The sequence below is a fragment of the Microcaecilia unicolor genome, chromosome 6 (genome assembly GCF_901765095.1).
Source record: "Microcaecilia unicolor chromosome 6, aMicUni1.1, whole genome shotgun sequence".
Lineage (NCBI taxonomy): Eukaryota > Metazoa > Chordata > Amphibia > Gymnophiona > Siphonopidae > Microcaecilia > Microcaecilia unicolor.
The window spans coordinates 142,297,331-142,311,920 of NC_044036.1; the positions used below are offsets into that span (position 1 = coordinate 142,297,331).

The 14,590-nt window shown below is 48.8% G+C and overlaps 1 protein-coding gene across 2 annotated transcripts in view; it reads right to left on the reverse strand.

Annotated features, from left to right (window-relative positions):
• The window catches only part of LOC115471675 (tubulin monoglycylase TTLL3-like), a 47,421-nt gene that overhangs the window by 21,965 nt on the left and 10,866 nt on the right, over positions 1-14,590 (reverse strand). For both annotated transcript variants that reach the window (XM_030205448.1, XM_030205450.1), the window contains exons 5-10: positions 13,603-13,712; positions 10,383-10,560; positions 7,714-7,775; positions 5,586-5,714; positions 2,976-3,090; positions 493-624 (exon numbers count right to left, since the gene is read on the reverse strand). In XM_030205448.1, the coding sequence (XP_030061308.1) occupies positions 493-624; positions 2,976-3,090; positions 5,586-5,714; positions 7,714-7,775; positions 10,383-10,560; positions 13,603-13,712 (726 nt within the window). The remainder of the gene's footprint in view (positions 1-492; positions 625-2,975; positions 3,091-5,585; positions 5,715-7,713; positions 7,776-10,382; positions 10,561-13,602; positions 13,713-14,590) is intronic.

The window sequence follows — 14,590 nt, forward strand, 5'->3', positions numbered from 1 at the left end:
CAAAGTGCTGAGGTTGAGTGTAAAGGAGGGAATAAAACCCATGTGTTAGTATGTGCCAGAGCTGAATTAGGCTGGTCTGTGTTTATGGCACAGATAGGCTCACTTGAGGTCTGTTGTGTTGTGTTTCTATGAATCATAGAGGTTTGTTTAATTGGTCTCTATTGTACTCATGTTATATAACTAAATGGGAGATGGGAATTGTGCCAAGGAAGAGGTAAAACTGTAGCTTTTGTTACCATACACATATATAGAGTAGGTAATGTGTATATGAGGTGGGGATCTTGGTAGGCTGAGTTGTTGATGGCAAACAATCCTTTGGTAACTGTTGATCTAATGAGGACTGAATGTCCAGGGGATATTTTTCCTCTAAAAGAAAAGCCAAGGTCTTAAAATATTTGTATACTGTTCATATTACCCTCCTTATTCTTTTGATGCCTTATCTTCACACCTTCTTAATTCTTAGCCAGACAGAGCCATAAAGCAGTGAGTTACCTGGCAGCCCGCTCGTTTGAGGGAGAATTTCTTGGTTCTGTTCTGGTTCTTGGTCTGCTGATGCCTTTGTTTCTTTGCTTTTTTGTACCACAAGTTTGAGAATGCTTCTAGCAGCAGTCAGCCAAAAATCCTCTGAAAGGAAAACAGTGAAGTATTAGCTACTGACAAGGAGCAAACTCATTGGTCAAATACTTTTTCTACTTCAATCACATCCCAACTTTGCCATTCTTCTTCCACTTTGCCTTCCTACACTCAGAACTTGCAGCCTCTCGGGCTTAAAGCTGATGCTGTTTTCTCTTGCATTAACTCTGTCCTAGCATCCTTTGATGATCCTAGAAATAACAGAAATACACAAATAAAAGTCGTTTGTAAATAGTCCCAGGCTTGGATTTAGTACAGGCAACATAGGAAACTGCCTTGGGTGCCAAGTTTTATAGGTGCTGTAGGTTCGCACCACTCCTGTGTCTCAGTCTGGACCTGCCTCTGAAGTGCCATTTGGATGGGCTTACAGACAAGTAAGCTAACCCTCAATTTTGCTGATTTATGGCTTTTTGGATTTAGTGCATCAAGATATCAATACCTACCTATGGGGACTAAGATAAAAGCCAATGAATTTCACAGATTTTTGCATGTGATTGAATGAGATATCCCCAATGGCCACATGGACAACTGAGCCCACCACCTCAGGTATGAAAAATGGTTACCCCATTTGTCCATAAGACCATCCATTTCTTCTGTACAGTAAAATTGCCCTGACCCCACTGCAGCATCTATGCAAAGAAAATTCAGCATGGGACCTACCAGCGCTCATGTGCTGACGTGCCCTGCAGTGCCCCGCCCTGTCAGTGTGTGACGGCTGCCAGGTCCCAGGCTACAGTTTCTTTGTGGAGATGCTGCAGTTGGGCTGTGATGATCTCATTCTACATGACCAATGTCACCATGGCAAAAGTGAGAAGGAACACTAGGCAAGGAGACGATCTGGACAGGGACGATGGAAAGGTAAGACATTCCCCTCTTCCTCCCCCCCCCCCCCCCCATAGTTATTCAAGGGCATTCACAATTCATAACTGGCCCTGACTAACTCTAATATCGAAGGGTTTACATATGCTGTGTTAAGTGTCAAGTGGAAGAGTACATGGATCCATGATCATTTCCAAAGATTACTGACACTCAGGCTGTCTAAATAGACTTTTATTTATATGTAAAATAAGTAAGATCAAGTTGGCTCTTGAGTCTTAATGCAAGCATTGCTGCCCTTCTCCTATTGTATATTCTCTAATGCTCAGATCACAGTTGGTCATGGCTGCGCACAGAAGCATCATTACATTACCAGTCAGTCATTTGCTATACTAGGGACTAGGGGGCACGCAATGAAGCTATTACGTAGTAAATTTAAAACAAATCAGAGCAAATATTTCTTCACTCAACGTGTAATTAAACTCAAATTCATTGCCTGGTAAAAGCAGTTAGCTTAGCAGGGTTTTAAAAAGGTTTGGATAACTTCCTAAAAGAAAAGTCCATAAGCCATTATTAAGATGGACTTGAGGAAAATCCACTGTTTATTTCTAGGATAAGCAGCATAAAATGTATTGTCCTCTTTTGGAATCTTGCCAGGTACTTGTAACCTGGATTGGCCACTGTTGGGCTTGATGGACCTTCAGTCTGTCTCAGTATGGCAACACTTATGTTCTTAAGTTTAGGATACTTATCAACCACCTATCTTTTGGTCACTTGTTCTTGCTCTTTACTGGTGCTTGAGTCAGTGCATACTGTGATCTCCATGCTCATGCATTTAATCATTACATTTATCTAGTTTCCCATCCTGGTCACTTCTAGACTAAGACGCAAGAGGGGTTGAACAGCACAAGTCTGAAACTCTTAAGCATTAGCATATGTTTGGGGCTGGGTGGATTTCTCTCTGCAAAATGTTTAGCCTCCTACTTAAGCAGTTTGATTCTTGGTCTGACTTCCAAGCTTACAATACCTATACACTATAGTCGATTGCACAGCATGTGCAGGAACCAGAAAAAGAAATGCTGCTTTGTATTTTATCATACCAGGCCTTGGCTACCTAGGTAGAAAGGCACATGAGAAACGAAAGAATAGATACAAAAAAACAGACAAAGACACAGCATGTAAGAGGAAGCGTACAGTGGAGCACCGTTGGTACACGGTGTTCAGGGAGGCTTGGCCATGTAACTGGGTGCTATCGGTGCACTTATTACTGGAACAATAATGAAATGTTATAGCGTCAAAGACGTTGCTTGGCTTCATTTCCAAGCCAAGGAAGTTTGTTGTAGCTACCACCAGGTCATTTCCAGTACAGCCTACCGTGTATTATCGAGTACCACACATTAATTTTATGATTTTGGGAGGCAGGTTATTACCACATATAAAACGATCAGGCAATTAAAGGCGCATGTACTAGCAGGGCTCCACTGTACAATAAAGTCAATTGACGTTCAGTCGGTGGTCTTTCTTACCAATAAATGCTTGTTTCTCATCCTCAGCGCCTAGTCTGTAGCATCGGGGGAAAAAGGTATCAGGGTCGGCTTCATCAAACCAGTGCAGATTCCGTAAATTGAGACACAGTCCCACCTTGGTAGAACAATTCATCTTAGCATCAGATTCCTCCCTGTACATCTCGGACTAATCCAGCTCAAATAGGGGGGAAAATTCTCCACAGGTGGCCTAAAGTCAGACTCTATGCGAATTCTATATGGGCGATTATGCATGTAATTGTTTGTATAGAAGACTAGTGTAAGACCGCAGCTTCCCACCAACATTTAGGCCTATCGTCTTCCATCATGTGAATGACTGGGTGTAAGGGTCTGTGACTACACGTTACAGTTGCATGTCTGAGATGAATATGTTTGGCATGGTCCTGGAATTCGTTGCCGGAGAATGTGGTAAAGGCGGTTAGCTTAGCAGAGTTTTAAAAAGGTTTGGACAGCTTTCTAAAGGAAAAGTCCATAGACCGTTACTAAATGGACTGGGGAAAATCCACTATTTCTGGGATAAGCAGTATAGAATGTTTTGTACTTTTTTGGGATCTTGCCGGGTATTTCTGACCTGGGTTGGCCACTGTTGGAAACAGGATGCTGGACTTGATGGACCTTTGGTCTGTTCCAGTATGGCAATACTTATGTACTTATGACCCTCCCATGTGCACGACCCTAGCACTAAACTTATGAAATCCCGACTAAATGCAGTTACGCACATAACTGCTAATTAGTGCCAATTAACTCCAATTATCACCGATTATTGGTAATTAGCACCCATTGCAGGGGTGGAATGAGCATTCAAGCAACTGGACCAGGGGTGTAGCCAGATGACAGATTTTGGGTGGGCCAGGGCAGGAAGTGGGTGGGCACCAAGTGTTCTCCCCCCCCCCCCCCCCCCCCCACTGCCAAAAAAGTATCTCAGCTGGCAGGAAATCGCTTCTTTCCACCTTGGCAGTCTGCAGCAAGCAGGTGCTGAAAACTGAGCACGTGCAGGTGCCGGTATCGTGGGAAGTAGCATTTTCGTTACCATCAGGGGGAAGATTTCAGCTGGCGGAGCTTGGGATCCCCACCAGCTACTGCTAAATGTGTGCTACTGTTGGGTGGGCCTGAGCCCTAAGTGGGCGGGCCCCTGCCCACCCAGGCCCACCTGTGGCTATGCCACTGAACTGGACAGTGCCTGAGGGCCCAGTGCAGTTGGAGGGCCCAGTACCTCACATGTTCAACAACTCTCTCCCCTCCATCCCTGGGTCAAGCACCCCCCTCTCACCTCCTCCACCTTGTTTACCTCAAAAGTCCCTTTCTCTGTACAGGGCCCCGACTGTTTGCCACTGACTGGAACCTTCTCTCTGTCACGGCCTGCCCCTATCTAATATAACTTCCTGCTTCCGCAAGGGTGGGCCATGGCAGAGAGGTTCCGGTCAGTAGAAGAGAGCCAGAGCCCTGTATGGAGAAAGGGAAATTTTGAAGTAAATGCGAGGGGAGAGAGCCAGATCCAGGGACAGAGAAGAGAGAGGGGGGGGGGGGGAGATGTTGGACCTGGGGCAGAGATGGTGGAGCTAAGCTGGTGCATCGAGGGGAGGAAGAAAGAATGAGATGGAGAGATGTTGCATCTGTGGTGAGGGTAGAAAGATGTTGTATCTGGGGGAGGAGAATGTGGGACCCTCTTATTGCTCAGGGGCCCAGATCCCTGTCAGTCTGCCCCTGACCTATCCACCTAATTTGTCAATCGAGTTACATGCATAAGTGCCAGTAATCTGTAACCCACATGTGCAATTTTATGTGCTAAGCATAGAAATTATTGGCATAGGGGGATGATACACACCAAAAAGAATTGGACCCACTTTATAAGGACCACCAACAGTCTTTTACCCTGCCTAGGGTTACCATATGTCCAGATTTACCCGCACGTGTCCTTTTTTTGAGGACATGTCCGGGCAACCGGGTGGGTTTTGCCTATCTGCCCGTTTGTCCAGAAATCCGGACAAATGGGCAGATTGCTAGCCTCCCCTCCTCTTGCTTACTACTGCCCTGGTGGTCTAGTGACCTCTTCCGCCTTCGGGGCAGGAAAGAGCCCTGTCACCCCCCTCCCCTTACCTTACTACTGCCCTGGTGATCTAGTGACCTCTTTGGGGCAGGAAAGAGCCCCCTCTTTCCTGCCCGGAGCGCTGCCATGCATGCATCCTTCCTGTTGGTGATCTCGGCGCTGATTCAAAATGGCCGCTGAGAGTTGAAGTGACATCGCGAGACTTCAACATTCGCCAGCCATTTTGAATCGGCGCTGAGATCACCAACAGGAAGGATGCATGCAGGGCAGCGCTCTGGGCAGGAAAGAGGGGGCTCTTTCCTGCCCCAAAGAGGTCACTAGATCACCAGGGCAGTAGTAAGGTAAGGGGAGGGGGGTGACAGGGAGGGGGGGGTGACAGGGTGTGTGACAGGGGGGAGGGGAAAATGTGACAGGGGCGGAGCGAGGGTGTGAAAGGGGGCGGGTGGGGTGTGTAGTGGGGGCAGGGCATGCATCCTCCTTTTTGGGGGACAAAATATGGTAACCCTAACCCTGCCTAGCCTAGGGAGGACATATTTGGCACTAACCTTGGTTGTGAATGATCCAGCCCTGGCATAATGGTTTATCATCTGGTCCTTTCGTAGGACTCGACAATCAACTGAATCTCGACGCGTTGTCCAGAGAAAATAGGCTACTTCATTTCTAACGAGCCGAGACTGAAATTTAAAAGGCGGAAATGGACATCACTAGCAGATTCTCGGCCAGTTAGGGTTCAGGCTACAGAATAAGGAATGTGCAAGAAATATACACAAAGCTTTTCCAGGGGTACTTGTAATAAATTTTTTTTTTTAATTAATAAAAACCCTCATCTTGAGACTGCACTAGGCCATGCACTGATTGTATCACAGAGACCAAAAGATGACACTGTAGTTTAAGCTGAGGCAGGAGGAATATGCCAGAGCAGGTGCATTATTTATTGTTTAGAATATAACCTGTGATCACCATGGCACTGTCTAGCGAGTGCCAAAGTGGTCTGGAGTGGAGCCAGCCAGGGGCGTAGCCAGAGTTTGGCGGGAGGGGGGTCCAGAGTCCGAGGTGAGGGGGCACATTTTAGCCCCCTCCCCCATTGCTGACCCCCCTGCCGCCACCACCCCACCAACTTTGACCCCCCCCCCCGCCGACAACCCTCTCGACCCCCCCCCCCGCCGCCAACCTGCCATCGCCGTCACCTACCTTTGCTGGCAGGGGACCCCCAACCCCCGCCAGCTGAGGTCCCCCAACCCCCGTCAGCTGAGGTCCTCTTCTTCCCGCGCAAGGCTGACGTCAGACTCAAAAACTGAATGAAGCCTTGCGCGAGAAGAAGAGGACCTCAGTTGGTGGGGGTTGGGGTCCCCGGCCAGCAAAGGTAGGCGACGGTGAGTTGGCGGCGGGAGGGGGGGTCAAGAGGGTTGTCGGCAGGGGGGTCCAGGGCCAAATCTATGGAGACCCAGGCCCCCGTAGCCCCACATAGCTACGTCTCTGGAGCCAGCACTTAACCGGAAAGCGGTGATATTCAATCCACTAATTCATTAAGAAAGCACATCAAGTTAGGAGAACAGAAAGTCTAACCCTCTCTAACGACCCTCTCAAATCAAGGCCTAGCCTAATAATGTCCTCCAACCAGAATCCCCCCCTTCAACCAGAAGGGATTCCAAGAGCTGAACCCCTACCTAGAAGTTTCCCCTTCCTCACTGGAAGCACACCTCTGTCTTTGACCCTCCCCCAGCCCCCCCCCCCCCCACCCTTTGGTCTTGTGGTCCTACCGCTAGGGCTCGTGTTTCCATTTCAGGGCAAAAAAGTGTCTTGATTTGGGGAGGACTGTGAGGTTAGATTTGGGGGAAGGGGGTGTTCTGGCCACATCTATTTGGTACAGTTGCTGGTCCCTTTAAGATGCTTCTGAGTGGTAAAAAGACAAGCTTTTTGCTGGGGTTATTTTACTGGCTATAATGTGGCTTGCAGTCTGCACCAGATGTTCACCATCAGGGCCGCCGAGAGATTGGGCCGGGCCTGGGGCAAGGCCGCCCCCGGGCCCCCCCCCCCCCCCCCCGAGGTCGTCATCGTTGCCGCCCCCCTCCACCCACCCACCTCCGTCCACCACCAGGCCTGGCCCGCCTGAATTAAAATCATAGCGCCTCACCTCAACCTCACTCCGTGTAAAAGAAGCACAGCAGCGGCAGTCTGCAGATTGCCTCCCTTTGGGCCTTCCCTCCCTGTGTCCTGCCCTTGAGGGCGGGAGGAAAAGCCCGAAGGGAGGCGATCTGCAGACTGCCTCTGCTGCGCTTCTTTTACACAGAGCGAGGTCGAAGTGAGGCGCTATGATTTTAATTCAGGGGGGCCCAGCCCGGTGGTGGACGGAGGGGGCCAGTTGAGGGGAATGCGGTGCCGGGCCCCCCTTGGAGGCCCAGGCCCGGGGAATTTTGTCCCCCTTGCCCCCCCTCTGAGCGGCCCTGTTCACCACGAGCCACATTATAGTATTAAATAGGAATGAACTGATTTACATACATTTGCATGATTTGCATAAGTACCACGGAGTAACCTAACTAACGCTGCATTATGGCAATGCAACATGCATTAATGCCCTTTAAGGCTTGTTAAGGGATAAATAAAACAGGTTAGTGCCCTAAATCAGGGCTCTTTATCGTACAAATAACAGCAAGGTGTACAAGAATTACTAACCATGAGGTCATAGGTTCCATCTGGATCATCATCTCTTTCCTCATCTTCCTCACCATCGTCATCTAAGGTAGAGAGTTTATGGTCAGGTTGTCTTAAAAATCTCCAGAGGTATTTCAGAACTATAGCCAAGGCCAGCCCAAGGGTATTCAGTGCCCTAAATGAACTTTCAGCCATGCGCCCCTCCCTACGAGCAGCTCAAGGCCTGACCCCTTCCCCTCTCCCCATGTCCAGCATCTCCTCCTTCCTTCCCCTGTGTCCAGCATCTCATAAGAACATAAGAATAGCCATACTGGGTCAGACCAATGGTCTATCTAGCCCAGTATCCTGCTTCCAACAGTGGCCAATCCAGATCACAAGGTCAGGTAGAATCCCAAAGATTAGCAAGATTCAATGCTACTGATCCTAGGGATAAGTAGTGGCTTTCCCCATGTCTATATTAATAGCAGATTATGGACTTTTTCTCCAGAAACTTGTCCAAACTTAGATACACTAGCTACTATTACCACATCCTCCAGCAACGTGTTCCATAGATTAACTATTTGTTGAGTGAAAAAATATTTCCTCCTATTTGTTTTAAAAGTATTTCCATGTAATTTCATCTAGTGTCCCTTGGTCTTTGTACTTTTTGAATGAGGAGACAGCAGCCTCTATATTTATGACATATGGCACCCATATTTCTATCCAATTCTTGTTACTCTGTCTTATCTGTCTATATGATCCACTGTCTATTAAAATGTTTTAATGTGTATTGGGTTGACATTGTAAGTAATATACTATGTTATAATGTATATTGTGCTATTTGAATATTTTTACTGCTGTAATTGTCTATTGCCTATGCTTGGCTTATTCTTCCTGCATACTGCCTTGTGGGAATTTTTTCAAAAAGACGGTAAATAAATCCTAATAAATAAAATAAAAATAAACATATTGTTTTCTATATTTTGATTGCATATTTTGATTTTGTACTAATTGACATCAATTGGCTGCCGTCGATAGTAAAGCGACGAGAATGGTATGGGATTTGCATTACAAGACGTATGAGGAGAGTCTTGCTGACCTGAACATGTTTACCCTGGAGGAAAGGAGAAACAGGGGTGATATGATACAGATGTTCAAATATTTGAAAGGTATTAATCCACAAACAAACCTTTTCTGGAGACGGGAAGGCAGTAGAACTAGAGGACATGAATTGAGGTTGAAGGGGGGCAGACTCAAGAGCAATGTCAGGAAGTATTTTTTCACAGAGAGAGTGGTGGATACTTGGAATGCCCTCCTGTGGGAGGTGGTGGAGATGAAAATGGTAACGGAATTCAAAATGCGTGGGATAAACATAAAGGAATCCTGTTCAGAAGGAATGGATCCTCAGAAGCTTAGCCGAGATTGGGTGGCGGAATCGGTGGTGGGAGGTGGGGCTGGTGGTTGGGAGGTGGAGCTAGTGCTGGGCAGACTTCTACGGTCTGTGCCCTGAAAATGACAGATACAAATCAAGGTAAGGTATACACAAAAAGTAGCACATATGAGTTTATCTTGTTGGGCAGACTGGATGGACCATGCAGGTCTTTTTCTGCCGTCATCTACTGTGTTACTATGTTACCATGAGTCAGAGAATACATTTTCAGTTATTTATTTATGGGCTTTATTAACCCCCTTTATGAAGAGATTCAGCCAAGGTGATAATGTAAATTCATAAATAGTGGTGGGGCTATTGACTTTCTAAACGTAATACTGTCTGCATAACATACAGAATACAAACACAGGTTGTAAGTTCTTGGGGTTCGGGTTACAAGTTTGGCATTTTTGAAATGATCCGTGTTGATTTTCTGAATATTGTTTTTCATACCCGAATATAACTTGCCTTTAGCTACTACTGAAAATGCATGAGACTTACATAGATAGATTTTTTTTTTAACATTTGTACCCCACGCTTTCCCACTCATGGCAGACTCAATGCGGCTTACATATTGTATTCAGGTACTTATTTGTACCTGGGGCAATGGAGGGTTAAGTGACTTGCAGTGGCGTACCAAGGGGGGGCGGTGGGGGCGGTCCGCCCCGGGTGCATGCCGCTGGGGGGGTGCCGTGGCGCGCGCCTGCTCCGAGTTTGCTAAACTTCGTCGCTTGTTCGCTGCAGCTCCCTCTGCCCTGGAACAGGTTACTTCCTGTTCCGGGGCAGAGGGAGCTGCAGCGAAGCAAAGTTTAGTGAACTCAGAGCGGGCACACGCCGCAGCACCCCCCCCCCCCCAGCGGCGTGCACCCGGGGGGGTGTCATTTCACCGGAGGGGGGGGGGAAGGTGTAATTTAGTGGCGGGGGGGGGGTGCGCTGCACCCGGGGGGGGGGGGCACATCGGAGCTCCGCCCCGGGTGCCATCCAGGCCAGGAACGCCACTGGTGACTTGCCCAGAGTCACAAGGGGCTGCCTGTGCCTGAATTAGGAATCGAACTCAGTTCCTCAGTTCCCCAGGACCAAAGTCCACCACCCCACCACCCTAACCACTAGGCCACTCCTCCACTCTAAATAGATAGATAATTACTACTCCACAGTGCTTATTTCTTCTACCCATTGCCAACACAAGCTTCCCAGGTTTACATGGGTTTCCCCTTTTCTCTGATGTCTAGTGGATGCATATTTCAATCTACTGCTAGTCCCTTGCCTTCCCAGTGTCATTTACCATCATCATCATCATCGTCATCAGTATCGTCATCATTCTCTTCATTCATCTCATCAACTGGTTTCTTTTTCTGTACTCCTTTGGAGACTTTAGGAGACTTTTTCTCCACCCAGCCTCTGCTGCGTAAGCTGTTCCTTATGACTGGATACGGACCATGGATGCTGAATATTTTCTTTTGCTAGAGGTAAAAGAGGAGGGGGGTGCAGGGGAGGCGACAAGATTGGGAGAAATATGGAATACTAGTAAAAAAAAGGCCCGTTTCTGAAAGAAATAAAACGGGCGCTAGCAAGGTTGTCCTCTAATGGCAATTATGTTTTTAAGGGAATTGTTAGGAGAGAGTATGTGTGAGAAAGAAAGAGTGTGTGATTCAGAGACAGTGTGTGATTGAGAGACAGAATGTGTGTGTCTGTCTGTGTGAGTGAGAGAGTGTAGTGTGTGTCCCATGTGCACCAATTATGCTCTCTCCCCTGCTGTGCCCTGCCTCCTCCATCCATCCATGTGCAGCATCTCTCCCCTGGCAGTGCAGCAATTTTCCACTGTCCCTTGCCCTCCCCCATATATGTGCATCCCCCCTCCCCCCTCCACCTCCCTCTGAGTTCCAGGCCCCCCTCCCATTTCCAGTCCCTCCCAGTTTCAGGCGCCCCTCCCTCCCTTTGAGTTCCATGCCCCCCACCCTCCCTCCTTCCCCCCCTCTCTCTCTCCTTTCCCTCACTTCCTCCGAGTTCCAGGGTCGTTGTCCCTCCCTCCCAGTTCCAGGGTCGTCGTCCCTCCCTCCCAGTTCCAGGGTCGTCGTCCCTCCCTCCCAGTTCCCACCGTACCTTATATTTAGTTGGAATTCAACATCATATTACATCATAAGACTCCTGGAGAAGGCACTTTGATGCCGAAACACGGCTGTGTTGAGTCATACCTTTTTTTGATGTTACCAATAAACTTTTTTTGAATCATATGTCTTTCTCTGTGTTTGGAAAGAGCCTACCTTCCCCACTCCTTCTCTACTTTGAACCTGACTTTTTTTGTGGGGATCTAGTGCACCTCCACACTTTGTGTGGTCTCTCTCCTGCTTATATAACTCCTAGACACATCCATGACCCACCCATGGCTCCTCATGTCCTCACCCCTCTAGAAGTTGTACGCTATAGAATTTGTGTGCACAGCTTCTAAAGTAGCGACTAAGAGCACTTGCATGTTCAATTGCTAATTGGTGCCAAGTAAAATGAATAAAAGACAAAAATGGGCTGTTAACTCCAATTAATAGCCAATTATTAAATTAATTTGTGCGTACAAGTGCTAAATTTAGGCACGCAAGTTTAAGCAGGGGTGTAGCCACGGGCGGGCCTGGACGAGCCCAGGCCCAGCCACTTTCCCTTCAGGCCCGCCTACCCAACATCTCCTCGCATGTCCTCCCCACCGGCGCTGCCTTGGTCCCTGCAACATTCTTTTCTTCACCCGTCGCCAGCAGCGCTGCCATTCATTCACATAGGCAGCTCCGCTCCCCTCTGTCAAGTCCATTTGGCCCTACATAAACAGGAAGTGCATCAGAGAGGGCCAGATGGACACGGCAAAGGGGAGCGGAGCTGCCTGTGTGAATGAATGGCAGCGCTGCCAGTGACGGGCAAAGAAAAGAATGCTGTGCATCAGTCACTCGTGTAAAGTCTGCATGATCATTCACTCCCAGACCCTTGGTGTTCATCCAGTAAATGCGCTAAACAAAACTGCCTTGCCCTTCTTTACTTTGCAACTGTCTTTGTGGAAAATGACTTTCAATCCAGCGTCTGCTAATTTTGAAAGTGATAGGAGGCTGTCAGCTAATCTGGGTACATGCAGTACAGCTTCAGCTGTCAGACTTTCATAGCTGCTGTCTCCATATGGCTTGAATTGAATACTTCCTACTCTTGGTACCTTTGTGCATGGGCCATCTGCCATTGTTTCCTTACTGTCCCGTATCATAGCAGAGTTGTCAAGTATTTCATGGCTTGACTAGTGCCCACCCATCCAACCTGTTGGCCCACCCAAAAATTGCCTTCTGGCTACGCCACTGGTTTACAGAATTAGAGGTTGTGTGCTAGGAATTTCATCACTCTGCCTCGTGCAGGCTGTGGGAGAGTAGTGAAGCCTGGAGGTGGAGTATATGCTAATTCAGTTCCTGGTCCATGTATCGTTACAGCTGGCTGCTGCTGCTACCAGGGGCGCAGCCAGACCTCGATGGGAAGGGGGACCAGATCCCAAGGTGGGGGGAACATTTTGGTCTGCCTCCCCATCGCCGCCCTCCCCCCCCCCCCCAGCTGCTACTGCCTCCCTGTCACCACCCACCTGCCGCTGCTTCCATCCCCACTGCCACTGCCAAGGTACCTTGGCTGGTGGGGGTCCCCAACCCCCGCCAGCTAAAGCATTTGTCCCGCATTCATCTCACATCGCCTGGCACCCTGTTCTGTTTTCAGTCGCTGTGCACAACGACTGAATACAGGACAGGGCACCAGGCGATGTGAGACCAGAGCGGGACAAACGCTGTAGCTGGCAGGGGTTGGGGACCCCTGCCAGCCAAACCGGGGGCCCCAGAGCCAATTTTTGGAGGCCCAGGCCTCCGTGGCCCCCTGTACCTACGCCACTGGCTACTACCACCAGCAACAATTAGGACTCTGAGCAGCCCCCTCCTTTGACAAGGAAAAATCCACAGGGTAAGTGGGAGGGAGGGGAAGACTCTCTTCCCATCCTGGGAGGTGCTTGTCAAAAACCACAGCACTTATACTGGCCAGTTTAAAGGTCCTTCTGGCAAATGGCCAGGCCAACAGGGCCGGCTCAAGGGACTGGGGGGCCCTGACCCAACTTTTGCATTGGCACCCTCCCCATAATCTTTCCTTCTATTACCCTCTTCCCCCCAATGATCCGGTATCTCCCTCCTTCTCTCAAGTCCTCCCCCCTTGCTGGAGCAGCAGATACAGTGGCTTAGGGTGCTGATGATGAAGGTTGCCCCAATCCCAGTTTAGCATCTATCCCTTTAAGGAGTTTGAAGGTAGAACAAACAGGGATTTTGGTGCTCCTTTATCATCATTGCCCCAGGCCAGTGGCCAAATCACAGGTATTGAGATGAACACTCACCTGTTCCATAGGTTGAGCCGGCCCTGTAGGCCAAGCAATCCTAATGATATTGGTGGACAGACATTTGGGTTGATAGAACTGAATAATGTCAAGAGGAAAAGCAGGAAACTGTGTCTTCTACCTTAACTGCTTTTTCCACAAAAAGTTTGGCATTTTTCAAGCGATCTATGTTGATTATCTGAATACTGTTGTTCTTACGGAGACGGCCCTCTGATGTGGGTCCAGTGTGACCTGCACATAAAAGAATAAACCTTAACTAAAGTTTCTAGTACCCTTCCGACAAAGAACAAGCTCACTTCATCTGCTCAGCTTGACAAATCATGGGTGCAGGATTCTGGAGCCTGTGAGAGGCAGACACATGAAAGTAAAAAAGCAATACATTGGTCTGCTCTGAATGTATGTCGCTGTGTGATTCACGGCTTGGGACTTTTGAGAAGACATATCTTGAAATGTAAAGGATGGAGCCCCATTTATTCCACTTGGCCTCAGAATTATTCTGGAGTCCTGCACACAGGACCCTCCCGAGCCAGAAATGTGCCCTGAGTGAGACATCCCCTAAAGCTCTTTTCCCACTCACTGCGTCTCAGCCAAGCAGGGAAGGGAATGGATAGGACAAGATGCTGGATTTCCCGCCTCCCTCGCAACCTTTGCGGCTGTGCTGCCTGCACCCATCGTCCCTGATTCACTAAGGCTTTTCTCCCACTCTGTGTGTAACCCTGGTCTCACCAGCAGTTCTGGGCACCAGCTGGCTCTTCGAGTCAGGTACCTGAAACCAAGGCCACAAACATTAGTTCTGCTTTTACAGAGCTGGGCGCAGGCCAGGGCCAGGTTTGATCCCAGAGGCTGTAGGGTTTTAACTAGGGTTACCATTCGTCCGGATTTCCCTGGACATGTCCTCTTTTTGAGGGCATGACCGGGGCATCTGACGGGTTTTGCCCTGCCCGCCTGTTTGTCCAGATTTCTGAACAAATGGGCGGGCGGGCGAGCAAGCGGCACTGTGGGTCTCCCCTCCCCTCCCCTTACTTACTATCTGCCCTGGTGGTCTAGTGACCTCTTCGGGGCAGGAAAGAGCCCCCTCTTTCCTGCCCGGAGCATTGCCTTGCCCTTCA